Here is a 23,047-nt window from a genome sequence, read left to right on the forward strand (position 1 = left end):
AGATTTTAAAGTGATTATAAGGGATAGTAAACAGAGCAAAGCAGATTACCTAGCAAACAAACAACACACACAAACTAAGCTTAATATACTAAAGAGATTGGATATGAGTAGCAAATTGAGATGATTCAGGCAGGCTGCAGAGATTCTTAAGGGGCCAGCTGCACTTGTTTACAGCTTAGAAACTCAGGTGTTCCTTTCACAGGCTAAAAATCCCTTTAGCCTGGGTCCAGCACTCTCTCCCCCCATTCAGTTCTTGTTTCTCAGATGTTTCCAAGAGTTTCTTTGGGGTGGGGAGTCAGTGAAGAACCACAATGATGTCATTCCCATGCCTTAAATAGGTTTTGCATATGGCAGGAACCCTTTGTTTCAAAGCTTGGTTCCCACACCCATCAGTAGAAAAACACTGGTATTCCAAGATGAAGTCCAGCACCAGGTGACCAGGTCACATGACACTGTTGTGTCATAGCAGTCATGAGTCAAACCCTCTGTACGGTATCCTCAGGAAGGCTTCCTGGTGGGAGATTAATTTCTTCCAAGACCTATTGTTTTCTCCTAAAAGGCTCATCAACCTGAATGGGCCCTTCCCAGCCATCCATCCAGACTGAGCATCTTTTGCCTAGTCAGCATTCCCCAGGTGTAAACACATTTGTAATACAGATATATAGTCAATATTCCTAGCTTCTGATACACAAATGATACATATATAGAGATAGGATAATCATATTCAGTAAACCATACCCTTTCCTATGACACCTCACATGACCTATCTTGAATTATGCCATAGTCATATCATCATAACATCACGGTGAAGAATATGGGATGCAGTGTCACTGCACCTTCCATCCTAAATATCCCCAGTGCGTTTGGGCTGGCACTTTCAAAGATGTCTAACTTCCTTAGGCTCCAAAATCATACTGAAATGGGAGTTAGGTGCCTACCTCCTTTTCTCAGCATTGAACTCCAGTCACTTCTGGAACAAGAGGGGCAGCAGCAAGCCAGACCTCAAGGAGAAAAAATTTTGGCCAAAAAGGCAGAGACCAATTTACAAACAATACTTTGGAGGCTTCAGTGTCCAGGCAGGTTACAGAGTGTGACAGATGCAATGCTATGAAAACAGCACTCTCTTTATAAATGATACATGTCTGAATGGTCTCCCTCTCTATGTGCTGGCTAGTGATTGTATTCCTGGTTAAATCCGTCAGAAAAAGGATGCTTCCTGCAGGAACAAACTCCTTCTGTAATGCTTTTGTTTTGGAGAACTGCACTTTGCTTTATGAAAGCTTCCTGGTCACTGGTAACCTAACATTGCACCCAACGTGCTAAACTGAACTTTGACCTGCTGAAGTTATGTCAGTGAATTGCAGGAGTCTACTGCCTAGGACCCTAGTAGGGAGGGAGAAGAACGTGAGATTCCACCATGAAAAAGGTGATTGCTTGAGACTTAAATGGGGTGCCCTCATAGAGACCATGAGGGTGTCTGAGGTGCAGCTAATTTGGGAACTATTACACAAAGGTTCAGTTTTTAGGTCTCATCTGAAATATCCAGATAATGTAAACTGCATGCATCTCAATTTAGGAGAATAAATTGGTCCTACTAGGACATAAATGGGGTAATTCAGATATTTCAGAACTAGATGCTTAGAGCCTGACTCCAATTTCATTTAGATGGAATTATACCAGTGTAAAAGCAGTTAACTTCCATGGAGTTACTCCTGATTTACAGGGGTATGAGATTAGAATCAGGCCCACAGACTATGACACATACACACAACACTTACTTCATTGTCTTCACATCACACAGCAAATTGCATTATTTGGCTGAACAGAGAGGAAAAAAATAACAGGTACTTTGCCATGTGAACACAGTGTGGCAAGAAGTGCCTTTGGTTGCTATTGTACTGTAAGTGCAGTTCAGCAGCACACAAAATACAGACATTAATTATTTCAGTATAATCAATTTGCAGCTTCTTTATCTTTTGCTTCTTGCAGATTCTTTACCTAAATAAGTGAGAGCACTAAAACTAATTTTTCCTTTGCTGACAATGGAGATTGTATTGTTCCCCAGATGAACATAACATGCTAGGTAAAGGGGCAATTTCATCTGCTGTAGTGAGAAAAATGCCACAGTCATTCTACCCATCAATATTTTTAATTAAAACAAATTATGTTACTTCAGTATAGGAAATAAAGTCAAATTCATTGATAGCCTGGGACTCCAGTGATATTTCTGACAGCACCTGATGAACTGAGGCAAAAAAATTACAAAATTAGTCCATTAACTCTCATAATGTATCTAAAACTATAGAAATAAAATCAACATGTCAGCCTTAGTTATCGCACACCCTCCATCTGTTATTTCCCCCAAGATGTTTCACTGGCACTAAAGACATATATAGCTGGCAGGTCTATATTATATAGAGAGATAGTTCCATTGACTTCAGTGGAGCTATGCCAATTTACACCAGCTGAGGACCTGGCCTTAGACTATATAAAGGTTAGTTACACTGGCTGGTGGCTTTCCAGGATAGTGAAGGATCAACTTCGCTCACAACAGAGTGTGGTTTTCTTTGGCCATTTTCTACTGTTTACTCTCTCTTTTGTACAAAGAAAGATGAAGGATTTTCATCCATTCCATTATTCTCCATCAATACTGTCCTTATTAAACATCATGCACAATCACTGATTATATATTCACTGCTGTACAGGGCACCGTGAGTTACTTTGAATCCCTGAGATTAAAAAGCACCTTAAATCAGGTGTTCTTGTTTTGGGATTTTTAAAATCAGAAAGCCTCTCCCCCAAACACTGCTAACACACACATACACTTTCTCTCTCTCCCCCTCCGTTCATTTGGGAGTCTTTTTAGTTTATGCGGGGGGGGGAAGAGCCAACATTTGGAATTACTGCCAATTTTACAAAATATCAAAATAATGAAAACTCAGAGAAATATGGGGGACTCAACTCAGTCTGAAACACATGCTGAAAGATACCTAGAAAAATTAGTAATTCCTATTCTAAAATATATATTTTATGGTGCATATAAAAAGCCAACAATGAAGCAGGCATTTGTGTGTGTCTGTGTGTGTGTCACACACACACACACACACACACACACACAGAGAGACAAATGCCTGCTTCATTGTTGGCTTTTTACATGCACCATAGCGTAAAAGTCTTCTACACAATCCTCCATCTTTAGACAATCATAAAGAAGGTATATCTAGAAATTCTTCATTTCAGATCTACATGTTAGCTGGCAAACAGAGAGCTTTTTTCAGAATCCTTTGCTTATGAGGTTATTACCAACATCTTTTACCTTTCTTTACCATCAGCCTTTCAGATGCTACTAATGGTAACCGTGACCGTATAAACTAACAGCACAACCATGTGTGACATTAGGAGGCTCAGAACTAGTGACCTCGAGGAGCTATGAAATTTTAAACAGAACTGGGAACTAGGTGCAACTCACCTGATTAAGGTTTCATTACACTCCAGAAACTCCTGCACTATGCAAACCTCCAATGTACCCAGGTCAGATTTTGAGTGACCACAGTCACATCCATCTAGACTCTTAGTGATTTCAAGAGGAAGCTGTGTGACACTTAGATTATTTTAGTTTGGGGTAATAATTTAAAATCACAAATTGAAAAATCATGTCGTGAGAACCATGTGAAGAGAAACAGGTTCCCCTGAACTCCTGCAAACAATAACCCTGGACAATTCACAGGGCCAGTGCTTGAGGTTGAAAACAAAATACCATCCTATTAATTTATGTCATAAAATGTAATGTAATCATCAGTTTGCAACTGTAACCCAATGGTCAGGATGTTATATGTCCTACTCCGTCTCCAGTCCACAGATGATAGGAGACTGTTACAGCTCTCACATAGCAGGCTACCTTCATCTCAATCTGTGGCAATGCATGGTTTTAGTTCTGAAGGCGCCCTGTTCAATTCTCATGTTGGCCAAAATGGTGGCAGTCACATAATTACTGTCCTCTTAATCTCCAAATAAGTCACCCTAACAATGTCCTACAGCAATATTGGAATGAACTGGCTAGTGTGCGTGCCTACCCACCGCCCTTTACCAAATGGAATCAACCCTGCTCAGCTGTGCCATAGGATTTATACCACTATCCACAAAAGGAGATTTCTTCAGTTTAATCTTCATTCATTGTCAAGAAAAAATTTACATTAACTGTGTCATGAGGGAAGTTTGTACCCCAAATGCATTCAGAAACTTAAAATATTTTTAAAAGCCACTATTCTAAGCAAAAAAAAATAATAATAATTTAACTAGCAAATTGAAAGAACTAGCAGGACTCTCATTCCAGGTGTGCCTAGATGCAATTTTCATATCTCCTTGGAGTATTTTCTACCTTAAGTATCAGAGGAGTAGCCGTGTTTGCCACTTTTACAGATCCAGACTAAGAGTCCTGTGGCACCTTATAGACTAACAGACGTATGGGAGCATAAGCTTTTGTGCATCCGACGAAGTGGGTATTCACCCACGAAAGCTTATGCTCCAATACGCCTGTTAGTCTATAAGGTGTCACAGGACTCTTTGCCGCTTCTACCTTAAGGCAACTGTATGAAGCCACCACTTGTACTGCAATGCACCATCATCAATAAGCATATGCAATGTCCTAAAGCGGCATAGTTGGATGGCCACTAGTTCATGAGTTATCACAACATGTATGTTTGTGGGGTACAACATTACCCCACAAATACATTATCTATTAGCATGTGCAAACTACATTTATGTCAAATAAACAGCTTGCTTAGTAGGGGATACGTAGTTACCACTATTGCAACACAAGATACTCTGACTAGAAGCAAACGTACACAGAACTACTAAAAATACAATATAGTGTAACATATTTGGGGTACATTTGTACCACCACGTACTTTTTTGATAGCATGAAAAATATTTTTTCTGTATTTCTTTTTTGGCTGAATTGTGTATCTGTGCCTAGGTGACAATGTCCTAAAAAAACATAGTTGGACGGCCTCTAGTTCATGAGTTATCGCAACATATATACATTCACAGGGTACAACATTATCCCATGAATATGGAGGAGGGTTAAATGGTTGGAGGCCTGTGATTTTACGGCACAAAGTTCTGAGTTCTATCCCTGCTGTCACTGGGACATACTAAGTGGCATGAAATCCCTGATAGCTGTAGGTTTGTTCCAACATTTACATTTTATAATTTGCTAAAAATATGATCACTCAACAAGTTTAACATATTGCAGGTTGAGGTTCTTAACTTTTCCAGCACTCATCTCCTTTGACTCAGTCTTCACAGCTTAAAGTTTAAGTCATAACTATCTGGTATGATTGTGAGGGCATGAATTTTCTTACACTTTGACCCCAAACTTGCATTTTGTTCCCCATTACACAGGAGTCCACTCACATTGAACTTCCAGGATTAGGTCTATTTTTCATAAGATGCCAAGGACACAAAGTGCACCGCAGAGAACTGGTCAAAAAATTTCATTTGAAAAAAAAAAAATCCCCAAAAGAATAATGTTTCCCCCCACCCAATCAAAAAGGAACTCTCTATTTGAGAAATTTTAATGGTGTCAAAAACAGAAACCTGCAAATTTCAGTTTGATAACTGAAAAATTTCACCTTAAAAAAGTCTGTCTCCACCACCCCCACTTCACTTTTTTGGATTTTTCATGAAAACCCCAAGACTTTTAATATAAAATGTTGAGATCCATCAATTCTTTTTAATTGGAACAAAAATGTTTCCAGGCTAGCTCTAGTGCAATCTAAGAACTAAATAGCAACAACAGTGACAATTTATTTTCTAAGGGGCTCATAGCAAAATGAAATTGTTGTACAGCCCACATTTTTTAAATCTAGCATTTAGCCCGTGTGGCTGAGATTTGTTGGTAAATTCCAGGTTCAACACAGTCAATTAGCACATGCTAAAAATATGCATCTGTCAGTTTTTAGGCGACATTTTTGTGTTGGTTTTTAAGATGACATTAGCCTCACAGTACCATGCAAGTCTGATAAAAGAAGAATCTGTAATCCTGTGGGTAACACATCAGTCTAGTTAAACCGTCCAGAAGCCTGGGGAACTCCTCTTCCTTTTGAATCTTTAATCAAACCAGAAACATCTGGCATTCAGAGCATTTCATGTTACTCCACCTATTACACAAATGCTTCCTAGAAATTAGCTATCAGTAAGTGATAGACAGTTAAGAAAATCAGCTTTCCCTCCCCCCACCCTCATCTCACTCAAAAACCAAATTCCCAGAACAGCATTTGAGTGCAGAGCCACAATTCTTTAAACCTAGGCTGTAGTCACAACAATGAAAAGGGTGGCTGCAGGTCTCTGGGAGAGGAATATGGTCCACCTCTTTTGACAAAGGGAAAGCACAGCCATGCATGGATCCAATTTAGTCCTCAGTGATCTTGTCTGCACTAGAAGCAAAAAAAATTCCCATTGTTGCATCTCTACCCGTGACTGTAGTAGTGGGAGATGTTGTGTAGACAAACGCTATTGCAATCACCAGCATTTTTAACATTGGGACATCATTGGGAGCCAGGATTTCCCAGGACACTGGGAGCCAGGATTTCACCCAATGTTTGTTTAGACTAGCTCTGATCCAGATTAGGGGACATGATGATTAAGATAATTGCACCACAGGAGCCTTTTTTACTCTAGTGTTATCACTGATGGAGCTGGAATAGTGGGAAGTTTTTGCCCACCTCTCTCCCCTGGCAAAAAATAAAACAAGACGGTCTAGATTTTCTACAGAGCCAAGTACCCAACAGCTCTTACCTAGGCACCCAAGTGTTTACCATCTACAGTCCCCTTTGTTCTCAATGAGAGCACTGAGTCTTTTGAAGATTTAGCCTCTTCATTAATAAATCAAGCTTTTGAAAGTGTTGGGCACTCACCCTTGAGCCTGGATTTTTTGAAAGCTCAGCTTCCCCTTAGGCACCCAAATGAAGTGGCCAGATTTTCCAAGACCATTCAACACCCAGCAGCTCCTATGGACAAGAATGGGAGCTGCAGGGTGCTGACCTCCTTTGAAGGCCTAGCCACTTGTACATTTAGGTGCCTGAGGGCTGTGTTCAAAGTGTCTACACAAGGCCAACCTTGTAATTGGAACTGTATGTAATTCATTTTGAAATTTACCTAAACCTATTTGGGAAGTTAAATTTTGGATCTGAAGCACCGACTATACAACTGATATTTTAAAAGTGGACTAAACATTGGGGCTGTCCCTTCTGCAAGACCAGTTCTCAGAACTCATCTCTACGAACTAGTCTCTAGACATCACAGTTAGTGAGTCAGAGATAAAGCGAGCTGACTGCTCATAATGGTAGTTTGTAGGGCAATCCCACCTCTGAACTGGCTACCCCAATGCTCTAGTTTAGGAAAGCAGTGACATGGGAGGAGACCTATGGAGGTTAGGCGCTTAAATACTTCTGAGGATCTCAGTCAGACTCCCAAAGAAGGATCCACTTTCTAACAATATGGAAGGTGGATCTTTCTTCACACAGCAGAGGTGTCCCTTCAGCAGATGGGACTACAGCTGAGAGATGCAAACAGAATGTGGTGATTCTGGATTTAATCATTACAAACACTGACAGGTACATGGTAACTGTGAGAACAACTCAGTGAATGGCCTAGCAAGTGCAGAGGTGGTAGATTTCACAAGACTCTCAGAACAAACTTCCACTGAGCACTCAGGAAAAAGGTTTGGTCAAGGTAAATACTGGTGCGAAAACATAGCTACAAGAAGCAGATTGTGTTCCTATTGCTCGACAGACCCCGCATTAAGGGAATAAGCATCTGGTTTTCTTACATGCCGTGTCTTGGTATATCATAGGATGAAGTGCACCAGTCCACAGGTTTCTAGGTGCAGATCCTTGGCTGCTGTAAGGTATCATAGCTCTATTGGATTTCATGGAGTTATGACAGTTTATGGTACTTGATGATTTGCCCTCTAATCTCCATCTACCCTTTTGATACAATGCAAAAAATAATTTTATAAAACCAGATATTACATATATTATAGTAGCAGTTTTCTTTATAGTTATCCATTAAGGTTTTAAAAGTGCTACACAGTATTTTCAATTGCAGGATGTTCTTTGGCTTGAAACCATACCATGTAGCTGATTAGTGAACTGTATATATTTTCCAGCAAAAAATCTCTTCTCTTGTAGACATTAAAGAAACATTACAACGCAAATACATTAGGCTGAATGGCAAAGATGACCAAAGCATTTAGAATCACAAGTGATTCACACACACTTGTCTGTGTATATACTGCTCTAGAATTGAAATAATATACATTTGGCCTCAAGATATACGAGACAGTCAAAGCTGATTTTAATAACTAGCCTTTTCTCTGAATCAAATTTCATCACTAATACATCCTCATCTAACATATGGGCCTTCTTATCTTGCATACATACTGAAGTGCTCTACAGTATTTCCCATGGTATTTAAAGAAGATTAATAATTTTTAATTTTTCCTAAATCTCTAGTGACAACTAGTCTTTAAGCTGGGCAAGTTTTCCTTCATTATGATACTGTAAATCAAGCAAGTCTAGAGTTGTCACAGAATCTGGTCAGTTTACAAATCTCACAAAATTCAGGGAAGTACACAATCTGAATTTACAAATTATACATCCACCCACCAGCAGCCAACACAAGTAGTCTCTCAGGGTTATGAAGCAGCTGTTAAAAGTAGAATGAATATAGGGTATTTCCATTATTGGATATAGTCTTGTCCAGTGATTAAAGGCAAACGGAAACCAATGGCAACAGTCAAAGCAAACACTCAACCCAACAACCAAATGTATATAAACTCTGATATTTCATGATGCTAATGTGGATCTTGAACAAAGGAGTCTTTGGGCTAGTTTCTCAAGCAGCACAAAGTAGCTGAAGAGATGCCCTAACAAGGCAGATGGGAATTCCCTAGTACTGTGAAAATCCTGGAGGGACATAAAACTGACATAGCTAGCTCTACACCACCCACTCCCTGCCCCCCAGAAACATAAAGGTCATCCTGTGATCCAGCAATCCTTAGAGAAATGCTCCTGCCACCCTTCACATCAGGTGCTCTGGACCCCAGCCATCACCTGCGTTAGGGGAGCAGAAACATGGCTTACAGCTACTTCTCCCACCCCAGTCCCAGATGGACCATAGCTTGATATAAGGACTTGGCCTTTGCTGTATATATTACAGTCCTATTTTAGAGAATTATACTGCTGTCTATCACTGCTATACCTGAGCACCTTGCATGTTAAAAAAGTCAATGGCAATAAAGTCCCAACCATTATTAATATTTAAAAGATTACTTTTATTATTTCAAAAAAAGTTGAGCCATTGGTCAGCTCTACAGCCGTCAAAAAAACCTGAAAAGTTTTCATTAATTTTTTTCTGGTTTGGCTTATTCAGTGGCAAGACAGAAAACCTTTTTTTCAGAAGGATAAATGAGAGAGCAAGAACAGTTTCAGTGTAACCTGACTGGCACCTCCTGTATTCCTCATGTCACCCAAGTACAAGAGGAATCTTATTCCACAAAGATTTGCTGTTGTCATGATCAATTATTTATATTAAATGCCAGACTTGCTGGTCCAATCTGATATGGTAATTTGAATGCATGTCTCCAGGCAGTAGGGTGACCACCTACATTTCAAGGGAGTAAAGAACCACACACACAAATGTATGAAAAGTAAGGGGCAGGCCTTATTTAATGAGACAGCATCCCACTGTGATGCTGCACTCCATATTCTTCATAGTGATATTATTACAATATGATTATAGCATAATTATGATGTAGTTTATGCAAGATAAGTCATGTGAGGTGTCATTGGAAAAGTTATGGTTTGCTGAATATGATTATCCTGTATGTATGCATGTATCATTTTTGTATCTGAAGCTATGAATATTGACTATGTATCTGTACTTCAAATGTAGTTACACTTGGATAATGCCCACTAGACAAGATGCTTTCAATCTAGAAAGTGGGTGAGGAAGGGCCTATTCAGGGAAATGGGCCATTAGAAAGAACAATAGGCTCTAGGAGAAGCTTATCTCCCACCTGCTGAGCCTTCCTGAGAACACTACAGACAGTCTGAGTGATGGTTGCTATGACTCTACAAGGACATGTGACCAGGCCACATGACACTGGACTCCATTTTGGGATGTCAGTATTTTTCCACAGACTAGTCTGGGAACCAAGCTTTGGAACAAATTGTTCCCACCATATGCAAAAACTATATAAGGCAGGGAGTGACATCATCTGTGGTTCTTCACTCCCCACACACAAAGACTCCTGGAAACACCTGAGGAACAAAGACTGAACTGAAACCCAAATTGTAAAGCTAATGCAGCTTGTGCCTTAAGAATATGCAGCCTGCTTGTATCATTTCCCAGGGTGAGAATCTGCTAACTCATATCTAATCTATCTAGTATATTAAGCTTAGGTTGTGTTTTTGTTTATTTGCTAGGTGATCTGTTTGCTATCCCTTATACTCATGTAAGATCTAACTTATTTTATGAAATTTTAGAAATGTCAGCACTTAAGAGAATTTGTACAGTCAAAACTCTGCTCCCATTTTTCCTCAGGATGGAATTAGGCCAGATTTACAGTGGAGAAACTAGGCACAGAATCTGGCCTGAAGAGTCGATTCACTGATTAAACATGTGCCAAGTTTGTTGGAGAAAAACATTAGACCACTTCTCTATCTTCTATCTCACCACAGAGTGATGGAATCCTTGCCACTTTGGAACGAGTCCTCAGACAGCTGTTCACAAAACAAGGATGTTTTCCCCACTAAACTTTTCCACACTAAATCCTGAATTGAAAGTTTTATTTGTGGTTTTAAAATTATCTCCCCTCCCCACCACCGCACACTTACTATTCCCTCACCTTTTCCCAGTTAGAAAACGATCAGAAAGTGAGATTAACCCCACATTTTAAACAATGGTTTCCCCCCCTTGAAATTTTGTTTCAAAATAAAGTTAGAAAACAAAACAAAAAAATGAAAAATAGAAGTTTCTCCATGAAAAATACTGATGTTTTCAGCTAAACCCTATTTTGCCACACAAATATCATTTCAGAAAAATTTTCAGCTAGCTCTATTCCTGAGGAATTTTACCAGTATCTGCTCACCTCCCACTCCTCCCTGCCCTTCAACCTGCACATGGCTCAATACAACCAGCACCAACCTCTGCTAAGGAGAACTGGGTGAGAGTCTTACTTTAGCCAGCAAGACTCACCAAGATGGAACGCTGAAGTAACTTGCTCAAGGCCATAGACTGAGTGTCTCAGTCAGGATTAGAACACAGTAGAACCTGGTGACTCAACCCTGTATCCATAAAAATAGCACTCGTAACTTATTATTGTGAAGAGAAAAGCAAGAAGATGTGTCACTACACATCTACTGATGTATTTTACCTCTCCAACCTAACTCCAGAATACATCAGGAAAATACACCTGTAGTCCAGGGGTCGGCAACCTTTCAGAAGTGGTGGGCCGAGTCTTCATTTATTCACTCTAATTTAAGGTTTCGCGTGCCAGTAATACATTTTAACGTTTTTAGAAGGTCTCTTTCTATAAGTCTATAATATACAACTAAACTATTGTTCGTAAAGTAAATAAGGTTTTAAAAATCTTTAAGAAGCTTCATTTAAAATTAAATTAAAACGCAGAGCCCCCCAGACCAGTGGCCAGGACCCGGGCAGTGTGAGTGCCACTGAAAATCAGCTTGCGTGCTGCCTTTGGCATGCATGCCATAGGTTGCCTACCCCTGCTGTAGTCAAACACACCAAGCTAGAAATCATTAAAATAAAGCGGGATTGGATAATACTGGAGTGTAACCACCCACTTCCAAATTAACTTAGATCACTGCTAGTCAATAAGGCATGCTTGAGTGAACTACAAGACCTATATCATAACCATAAACATATGGAAAGAAGAGAAGAGGCCCTTTTTTTCATCTAGACTGTGTCTTTCTGTAAAATAAAACAAACTAAGGACGCAATCCTACTGATAGTTGAGCACATGAGTAGCCCCACTGAACTTAATGTGACTTTCCACAAAATGTGCCAAGTTACTCGTGGGCCAGATTTTCAAAGAGCTCATCTCCTGTGTAGGCACCTAAATGATATGGAAGTGGAAATCTGGGCCCAGTTGCAAGTGCTGAGCAGTTTGTATTTACTGGTTTCACTATGACAAGATTAGAGGGATTGCCTGCTGCATCCCACAATATATGGAAAGTGATAATTTGATGTACTATATCCTCATCTAGAGAAAGGATTGTCCAGTGGTCAGGACACTAGCCCAGATCTCTCAAGACCTGGATTCAAGTCCCTGCTTCCACCACAGACCTCCTGCCCCAGTTATATAGGTATCTAAGGATCCAGGATTATCTGTTCTTTTAGGCGCCTAAATCCACTATTTAGGTGCCGCTTATATTCTCAAAGCCACCACTCAGCTGTTGATTAACTTTGCGGGCAGCAAACTTTACACTGGTAGGCAGTTTTCTGAATGCCAAATTGCTGGTGTTTCCCCATAGCTAACAAGCTGCTCAGAGGCTCCAAAGCAAGATTCTCAAAGTATACAAGGGAATGCCTGTCTCACCAGCAGGCCCAGTCTGAATGCACCTAGGATCAAATACCTCTTGCAAAAGAGCCAGATGCAGGACACCAATAGGCAGAAGGGCAGCACAGCATAAAAACCAAGCAGGACAGGAATTTATTGACAGAACTCTGCTCATGTGAACGTCTGAAACTAAGACCTCTTCCCCTCTGGTTTAGAGAGACCATCATCCCTTGCAAGTAGCCAATCTAGACATTAGGGTATTCATCTGGGAAGGGGATACCCAGATTCAAATCCCTGATTAGGAGCAGGGACTCAAACAGAGGTTTCCCCCATCCCAGGTGAGTGCCCCAGCCATCAAGTTATTGATTAGTCCAGGGTGAATCTCTCTCAATCCCTCCTGTTAAAGCTGTTCCACTTCGCATAAATTGTCAGTAGGCCAGAGAGAGACTGACTGTGGTTAGAGTACTCACCCCAGATGGGGGAGCCCTTGGTTTAAATCCCTGCTCTGAATCAGTGTCCTACCCATCAGGGTATTGGCAGGGGGTGAAGTTCTCTCTCAAAGGTCTCTGTTTTGGCTGCTGAAGCATGAGTTATCTGACCTGACATAGGCACCTGACTCCAGGAGAGGATCCTGAGCAAAAAAAGGCCCCAGTCTCTGGCCCAGTCTGGTGCCTAAGCCTCTCTCTCTCTCTTCAGCATTTCCCTTCTAGCTACCTGCGGTGGCTCCCCACTCAGGTTGCTGCCTTCTGAAGATCCTTTCCTTAGGTGCCTAACTCTCCCCAAGCACTGTATGGGGAGCCTGGACACCTAACGTGGAGCTGTGCGTTTCACTAAACAGCAGGCTGTCTACGGATTAGGAGCTGCAATGCAGAACAGAGTACTGAAGTACCTTTGAGGATCTAGGCCTAAATTCCCCATCTGTAAGATGGTATCGTATTGGTATAAAATAGCACTTCCTTCCCCACATGGGTGTTGCGAGGATAAAAGCCATCCCAGATTGTGAGGTGCACAGATACTACATTAATGGGGGGTCATAGGTACTTAAAATAGACAGCTCCAGGAGTCAATACAACCCATTGAAAGCTCTGGCTGAAGCAGAATTATGCTGGTACGTTTGTGCTGGTTCAGAGCTACGAGTTGGTGTGGTACTGATCCTTAGTCTGCTGCAGCACTCTCTACACAAGCTGGTCTTATATTTAAGTACTTATGTTAATTATAATTACTGAAAGTATTACTGTAATGAAGTGGAATCTGAAATCTTGGCAATGTAGAGCGGAGACATTTACAGCAAATGCAAGTGGTGAAAAATCTGAAGCCAGGTTATTTCTAGCGTTAGCCGCCTGAACTAGTACTAGAGAGAATATTACACACTGCAATGTGTGTGGGGCATCAGTGGAGTTTGAAGGAGGGACCTCACTTCCTCAGCACAGACCTTGGCCACTTGAGCTACAGGAGTAACCCCCTCAGTTGGTAGCTGCAGCAAGCCTACTACCTATGCCCCATTGGGTTGGAAAGTCAGTGGCTTAGCAAAGGTATAATTTAGGTCCAAATGTGGGTACTTGACTTAGAGTCTAGGTCATCGTCCGAATTTTGGTCCTGTTCAGCTTTTGACTCTATGAAGGTGTCAAACTAGAAGAGCACTCTCCACACCACGTTTGTCCTGTCTTCCATCAACTGGTGATGGTAGACTGCAAAGTATTTTACCTTGGTTAATCATAATTAATACTTGGAATAAAAGGCAATCAGATTAGGTAAAGGAGAGAACCTTTTAAAAAGAGATTAATTCCAATTCTATGGATCTTAACTAAATAAACCAACGACAGAAAAATGTGAGTCTATATACTATAGGGACTGAATACTCTTCCATAACGAGTGAGCTGCAAGGTTTTACAGTGATAAGTGTATGCATCCGATGAAGTGAGCTGTAGCTCACTAAAGCTTATGCTCAAATAAACTGGTTAGTCTCCAAGGTGCCATAAGTACTTCTTTTCTTTTAGTGATAAGTGAAGTTCCACATTGTCTTACTACCACTGACTGGGCTTGCTTACATGCCCATCCACCTTCTCCGGCACATCTTCTATAGTTATCTGCTGTTTGGAAGTTTGGTCTGTTTATTTACCTGTTGTGAACTGCATGGTATACTCCTTGTTTGTTTCAATGGGAAATTATGTACACTGTGTTCATTTTCCTCTGCTTTACAAGTGTTTTCCCCCTCCCCAGTATTGATAAATACAATAAAAGTTACCCATAATAAGGGTCTGGATGCAAGGCTGTCATAGAGTTCCACCTGAGATGAATTGAGCCCAGTAAGTCTGTCAGAGAATGCTCAAAATGAAATTCCTCTATTCGAAGGGTCATGGCTACTGTATATATTATACATATACTTGGCAGAATTAGATTTTTAATCATTTCAATGGATAATACCTATATTTATTTTGAAAAAAATTTTTGTTATCAATTTAAATTTTCTGCAGTTGGGGGGGAAACTATGGGGATGAGAAGGTGTCAATTTTTTTATGACAGTAGATGTTGAGATTCAAAAAGTTATAGCTTTATCACTGTTAAAGCACAAGTTGATATCACATATTAAAATGTACAAAGTAAATATCCTTAAATCAAACGAATAAGCTCTTAAGCAGTACTTTTCTTACTTTGCTACCTGTAAATTTCAATTATTGAGAAATATTTTTTCATCGGTTTGTGTATGTACAATGAAATCAATGTTTACCAACATTTACCGATAAAAAGCTAATCCTTCCAAGACTAATTATACAGATTGCGCAGATTCCATCAACATGAGGCAATTACAAGCTGTATCATATTTTAGCTGTCAGAAGACTGCACTGTACAAACTCCATGCAACACTTATGGAAAGTTCTCCTTTTAGACTTCCTTGAGTGTCAGTGTTCTAGAACACTATTTATATACCAAGTAAATATAGATCAAAAAGATCATAACTGTAATAAGCCAGCAAAACCTTGTAGATATCCACAGAATCTTTCAAATAAATTCCCATGTGATAAACCTCAGTGTAAAGCTTCAAACTATGAATGATTCAGAGTCACTGAGTTAATAATGCTGTTCATATTGGCATACAACAAAAACCAGAAGGCATTCTAAACTTCTCATAACAAAAGGGTAGGTACATCCAAAATCTAAGAACCCTCCCACTCCCCACCTTGAACTGCCTTCCCACTAGGTTGCATATTTTATACAATAAGAACTATGCTTTGCAGCCTGAAAGGCTGATTAACTGTAGCTTTTAGGTAGCTTGCCATGCTTTGATACCCAGAAGAGAGACAGCAGCAGTGTATTTTCAATAATGCTAATGGGAATTAATCACATGAGAGGAGAATGAAAGCCAAAAGATGTTCCATAAGGAATTGGCCTGCTTACATTATATGCATCACACCCACATTTAAATCCATAAACATTTCACAATAGTAACCAAATGCATATTTGCAAAAGAAAAGGAAGTGGCAGACAGAAGAAAAAAATATCAGAAATTATAAATCTATTGTGCACCCGCAAACTCAGTGCAGAGAGTTTTAGAGTGTTTTAAGACTAGTACAAATCTCCCTCCCCGCCCCACAACACACCAGAGCTTTTAAATCACAAATGCAAACTTTTACTGGGTAAATGGTCAGTTGGTAGGAATACCTAGTGCCCATGGCATCAGAGCAGATGCAATCGCAAACCCAGGTGAGATGAATGGTTTTGACAGCCACAAATTTTACTGAATTCAAAAGGCACAGGTTTGCATTGCAGGAAGCAAGATCTTGTCTACATAAGGACATTCAGGAAAATTAATCCTAATTAACCAAGGGGGTGAATTTAAAGTGGCTTAGTAAACTCTTGTGTGGATGGGTTTCTGTCTAAGAATTAAAGTGGCCTTAATGATTAAAAAACTGAATTAAGGCCACTTTTATTATGAGTAAGAGCATCCACACAAAGGTTTAATGGGAGTTAACTAATCCACTAAATTCACACCTTTAGTTAATTACGATTAATTTTCCTGAGTTTCTCCCTGTACATCAAAAATCAGTCACACAGGCCTTCCGCCATCATCCTAATGAAAATGTTAGTTAACACCCCTCCACATTTATTACTGCTTCCTGCCCCCAGTGATTCTCAACAACTGCCCAAAACACACATGTGGTTTAAAAGAAGTCAGGGAAAGCCAACCCCACCCCGTATTTCAGAAGCTATCTTCCCAGTTCAGATTCTTTTGTAGCTGCATGTTACGGTCAGACTCTGATCCACCGTCCCTGCTACCGAAAGGCTTGCAGCTCAAGTGCAAAGCTGAGTGAGCGAGAGCCCTTTGGCAACGGAGATCTTGCTCGTGTTCCTGAGCAGAACCGAATCCAAGTTCAGGTCTGCCCTTTCCAAAAAAACGAAGTGCATCTGTTCAGAGAGCAGCCTATTGCGCTGCACCTCGAGCTGTTTCTATATTTGTTGTGCGCAAAGGACACAGTAGCGATCTGAATTGGGGGACGCAGGGAACCGACGTTTCCCTAGCACCCAAGCTCACACTTTACAAAAAGAAAAGGCAACGTCGTCCCCCCCCGCGAGACAGCCACCGAGCAGCTTGCAAAAGAAATAACAATGGGAGCCCTCACGCATGCTGTCTGCAGCCCTGGCCCACAAGAATGCTAAGGCATGTCACACCGAACAACCAAAAGGAAAAAAAGAGCAAACAAACAGAAAGGGAAAGCACAAATACTTACACCTAAACGTCTGCTCCTAATCTTTACATACCCTTGCTTCACTATGTCATTAAAATTGGAAGCCATCCTTTTTGTGGGGAGGAGCTGCTCGCCCAAGTTGAAGCCAGTCTGTGGCTGAAATGATTCACCAAGCCCACATCACTTGGAATAATCCTCCTGACCCAGAAACTCAGCGGCAAGAGTTTTAATCCACTTGGGAGAGGGAGGAAGAGAGGCTAGAAGACCCTTCTGCACCAGCTGACAGCGCTGGCGGCTGCAGCTGCCTGGGAAGTGCAATGAGCTCAGCGCCTCTCCTCTGGCAGAACAGCGGGATCCGCCCTCTGCCTTACTCCCTAGCGGGGCAGAAAGCCCCCAGGCCAGCCCACCTAGCGGAGGCTGCACCTGGAGAAGCAACCGTCCTGGCTGTGCGCGGGGAGAAGCACCGGAAAGTTGGGGGGGATCCCAGGGAGAATTATGTTCGATGCCAGAGAGACAATGAGCGCGGGGGTGAGCGAGAGACTGGTGGAATAGGGCTGGCTGAAAGATGTTGCTGCTTTGTGAGTTTCTCCCGTTCCCTGTATGTTCTGTCCAGCCCCTTTAAATATATACACACGCTCTGGAGTGACTTAGCTTTCCTTCCAGTGCTTTTTACTCGTCCTTTTTATTTCCTCCACTCTTTTCTACCTGTCTTCTCCACCCTTATTTTTCTATGTTCTGTGGCAGCTGTCCCAGTTCCTTCTGTCTGTTCCCTTCTTTCACCAGCCTCTCAGTTGTGTTCACCCCTTCTCATTACCCATGTTTCAGTCTCTCTTTTCCCCTTTTATAGGGTTGGCCATAGGCTTGCCACCCATCCAGGTTTTACCTGGACAGTGTGGTTTTTGGCTGCTGTGTCCGGGTGCCCTCATTAGGGTTGCCCAGTTTTTGACTGGAAAGTTCAGTCAAAAAGGGAACCCAGGCAGTGTCTGGTGAGATATACTGACCGGCCACCAAAAGTCTGGTTACCTTGGGGGGAAGAGGTGGAGAGGGGGCAGGGTGGTGAGCTCAGGTGTACATCTATAGCACTCTGACCACATGGAACAAGATACTTTAGATAAAAGTTCTGGAGTATGCTTTGACATACTGCTGTTTGAAACAGGTCACAGTATGTCAAAGCACGCTGCAGAACTTTTCATGCCCAGTATCAGGGTCCACACATCAACATGGTGCACAGCAAGCTAGTGCACTGCACCATCATACCCTGACATGTCACACATTAAGCCACGGACAAGCCCACATCCACCCCCACACCCCCCCCAAGTCATTTATTGGGAGAAAAAAAATTGCACGTCGCCCTTAAAACCACTAAAAGTGATACTGTCCTACAATCTTTCAACATGTATGTATAATTCCCTGAGTATAAACTGACATGCTATTTTGGGGCCTGATTTAAACTCCACTGGAGAGAACAAAAAGACTCCAATGTGCATTGGATCAGGTTCTTAGCCTCCTTTGTGTGTGTGTGTGTGTGTGTGTGTTCTGTGCTAAGTTTAAGAGCCAAGTAAGAAAGGACCAGTGCTCAATAATGGGCTGTCCTGCAATTCTCGGGACAAGTGGTGTGGTTTTCTGCAGGAAGGTGAGTTTCCCAGAAAGTCTCTGGGCTGCCTCATGGGTCAACTGGCACCACTCCAGACTCTGACTGAAAGTAACCTGAGCCTTGGCCCTGGGGAAGTGGTAGAAATGTCACACTGACACAGACTTTTACTCTGGCAATGTGTGGCTGTCCCGATGAAAGAAACTTGGCTGGCGCTGGGCAGCATGCTGCATCCAGTGGATAGTCATTGTTTTCAGATGTTTTGCAAGCACTGCTGAGCATAATAATGAAACCAGGAAAGGGAGAACTCCAGGCACACCCCCCAACCCCACCCCAGCATGACCACTGTTGAAATAACTTATTCATACACCCCATTGCTGGGGAAGGAATTGCTCACTTTGTAAAACTGGAGATTATTTAAAAATGCATCCTTTACTACCTGTTAAGAATTCTAAACACAGGCACCCGTTGTCAGGTATTTCAGTATCCTCCTTCCCAACCTCTTTCAGACTGAGACTGCCAGATTATTGCAGTGACGTGCTTTTTACAGAGGAGCTGGGCAGATGGCTACAAGGCAGACCAGGAAATAGTCACTGAAACCCAGAGATCAATAGTAAATGTGGAATATACCTTCTAGGTATGTAACTACATTCTTCAGACAGGGATTGCTTTTTTTATGTCTATTGTACAGACCCAAGCATACTATTGGCACCAAACCAGCAACACGTTGGCCAGTCACATAAAGTTTTGTAACTTCACTGAGAGCCATGAAAGCAGAGATAGTGTAGGCCTGTGGTCTGCCATCTGAACCTGTAGCCCTGTAACTATGAGTTGCTTTTATGGGCATCTCCATTAAATGCAGCTGAAGGGACCAGGGACAAAACGCAGGTACAGTTTAGGGAGTCAACCCCTGCTTTACCTACTACCTCACATACAGTTTTGTATTGGGAAAGGCAGGTTCTAGGTCATGCTATTTTCTCCATGGTCATATTCCACTTCTCTGCTCCTTACCCTAAATGGACTAGTTCATGGACCCACCTTTTGGTAAGAGAACCAAAAAAAAAAGTGCCACCGTGACTTAACAACAAAGTAAAAGAAGCAGTGAGAGGCAAAAAGGCATCCTTTAAAAAGTTACATCCTAGTGAGGAAAACAGAAAGGAGCATAAACTCTGGCAAATTAAGTGTAAAAATATAATTAGGAAGGCCAAAAAAAGAATTTGAAGAACAGCTAGCCAAAGACTCAAAAAGTAATAGCAAAAAAAATTTTTTAAGTACATCAGAAGCAGGAAGCCTGCTAAACCAGTGGGGCCACTGGACGATCGAGATGCTAAAGGAACACTCAAGAACGATAAGGCCATTACAGAGAATTTAAATGAATTCTATGTATCAGTCTTCATGGCTGAGGATGTGAAGGAGGTTCCCAAACCTGAGCCATACTTTTTAGGTGACAAATCTAAGGAACCGTCCCAGATTGAGGTGTCATTAGAGGAGGTTTTGGAACAAATTGATAAACTAATCAGTAATAAGTCACCAGGACCAGATGGTATTCACCCAAGAGTTCTGAAGGAACTCAAATTTGAAATTGAAGCACTACTAACTGTAGCCTGTAACCTATCATTTAAATCAGCTTCTGTACCAAATGACTGGAGGATAGCTAATCTGACGCCAATTTTTTTTAAAGAGCTCCAGAGGTGACCCCAGCAATTACAGGCCAGTAAGCCTGACTTCAGTATCTGGCAAACTGGTTGAAACTATAGAACAAAATTGTCAGACACAATAGATATAGATGAACATAATTTGTTGGGGAATAGTGAACATGGTTTTTGTAAAGGGAAATCCTGCCTCACCAATCTACTAGAATTCTTTGGGGGGGTCAACAAGCATGTGGACAAGGGGGATCCAGTGGATATAGTGTATTTAGATTTTCAGAAAGCCTTCGACAAGATCCCTCACCAAAGGCTCTTAAGCAAAGTAAGCAGTCATGGGATAAGAGGGAATTGTCATGGATTGTAACGGATTAAAAGATAGGAAACAAAGGGCAGGAATAAATGGTCAGTTTTCAGAATAGAGAGAGGTAAATAGTGGTGGTGTCCCCCAGGGGTCTGTACTGGGACCAGTCCCATTCAACATATTCATAAATGATCTGGAAAAAGGGGTAAGCAATGAGGTGGCAAAATTTGCAGATGATTCAAAACTGCTCAATATACTTACGTCCAAAGCAGACTGTGAAGAGCTACAAAAGGATCTCACAAAACTGGGTGACTGGGCAACAAAATGGCAGATTAAATTCTATGTTGATAAATGCAAACTAAGGCACATTAGAAAACATCATTCCAACTATACATATAAAATGATGGGGTCTAAATTAGCTGTTACCACTCAAGAAAGAGATCTTTGAGTTCTCTGAAAACATCCACTCAATATTCAGAGGTAGTAAAAAAAGCAAATAGAATGTTGGGAATCATTGAGATAACAACACAGAAAATATCATATTGCCTCTATATAAATCCATGGTATGCCCACATCTTGAATACTGCGTGCAGATGTGATTGCCCCATCTCAGAATAGATACGTTGTAATTGGAAAAGGTTCAGAAAAGGACAACAAAAATGATTAGGGGTATGGAATGGCTGCTACATGAGGAGAGATTAATAAGACTGGGACTTTTCACCTTGGAAAAGAGACGACTAAGGGGGGATATAATAGAGATCTGTAAAATCATGACTGGTATGGAGAAAGTAAATAAGGAAGCGTTATTTACTCCTTCTCATAACACAAGAACTAGGGGTCACCAAATAAAATTAATAGGCAGCAGGTTAAAAAAACAAACAAAAGGAAGTATTTTTTTCACACAACGCACAGTCAACCTGTGGAAATCCTTGGCCTTCACAACATCCTCTGACAAGACTAACAGGGTTCAAAAAAGAACTAGATAAGTTCATGGAGGATAGGTCCATCAATGGCTATTAGCCAGTAGGGGCAAGGATGGTGTCCCTAGCCTCTGTTTGCCAGAAGCTGGGTGTGGGTGACCGGGGATGGATCACTTGATGATAATCTGTTCTGTTCATTTCCTTTGGGGCACCTGGCATTGGCCACTGTAAGAAGACCGGATTCTGGACTGGATGGACCTTTGGTCTGACCCAGTATGGCCATTCTTGTGCTCTTATGATGAGAAACAAGTTCTTCAGCTGAGAGAGCTCTCTACTTTTACCTTTGACATTTTGTATAATTGCTATGAAAGCAGATGACAGTAATGGTAATACCATGGTAATATTTTCTACATAAACCATGGATCTATCTTTGATGATCCAAGATCTTTTTTCCCCACTGAGATTCATAAGGCCAGAAGAAGCCATCATGATCATCTAGACTGGCCTCTTGCAGAACACAGGGCATAAATAAATTTTCACCCAGTAATTCCTGCAAACGTCCACAACTTTTGGTTGCACTAGAGCACATCATATAGAAAGACATCCTAACTTGATTTGAGAGGAATGTTAACTTGGTGTTAGAAGAGAAGATAAAACACTCTCTGAAAAGAATTTAACTTTGCAAGTGTTCATTTTTTCCTGACTGGTTGTCTCTTATATGATATATGGAACTAAGATCAGAGCAAAGCTAGTGTGTATAAACATTTAGTAACCCAAAGGTCTATTTAATTAAATTTTGTCAGTAATTTGACTGGTGAAAATCTGTCCCTAATAAGTACTCTTTTCAAAACAGAGGGTTGTGGCCTTTGAGAGACTGTAAAGTTATATCAGGTTTCTTTACTTGGCATGGAATTAACCAGGTTGCATAGCTTTATCCTCTCTATTTTGACATCCTTTTATATAAAGAGAAAACCAAGGGGGAGCCTTCTTCTACCTAATCACTCTGTCTGATTAAACAAGGCCAAAAAATGGCCCTATCTTGGCTATAGGAATGTTTTGGGAATTTCCCAAATTATGCAGCTATCCAGTTAATCCGATTTGAGCAACCAGATGGAGCAACATTAACATTAGACACAAAAGACTTAACTCCAGGAGGATTTCTTGGGAAAATGTCAGTGTTCACTCCAAGAACATTTATTGTCATTATCTTGACATTATCAGGGTGGACCATTTTCTGGAGAGGATAACTGTAGAACTTTGAAGGTCTAGGGAAGGCAGATGTCCTGGCTCAGCCCTGGAATTATGCCTCTATCAG

At 41.1% G+C, this 23,047-nt stretch overlaps 1 protein-coding gene across 5 annotated transcripts in view; it reads right to left on the minus strand.

Annotated features, from left to right (window-relative positions):
- DOK5 (docking protein 5) overlaps positions 1 to 17,702 on the minus strand; it is a 92,046-nt gene extending 74,344 nt beyond the window's left edge. For 3 of the 5 annotated variants that reach the window (XR_012154671.1, XR_012154669.1, XM_073309328.1), the window contains exon 1: positions 17,314 to 17,701. Coding sequence is in view for 2 of the 5 variants with exons in the window: in XM_073309328.1 (XP_073165429.1) it covers positions 17,314 to 17,379 (66 nt within the window). In the remaining 3 variants the exon portion in view is untranslated. Of the gene's footprint in view, positions 1 to 17,313 lie in introns of all 5 variants that reach the window. The other 2 variants (XR_012154670.1, XM_073309327.1) reach the window with 2 other exon arrangements.
- Positions 17,703 to 23,047: the final 5,345 nt, after the last annotated feature.

This window comes from Lepidochelys kempii, chromosome 13 (assembly GCF_965140265.1).
Source record: "Lepidochelys kempii isolate rLepKem1 chromosome 13, rLepKem1.hap2, whole genome shotgun sequence".
Classification (NCBI taxonomy): domain Eukaryota; kingdom Metazoa; phylum Chordata; order Testudines; family Cheloniidae; genus Lepidochelys; species Lepidochelys kempii.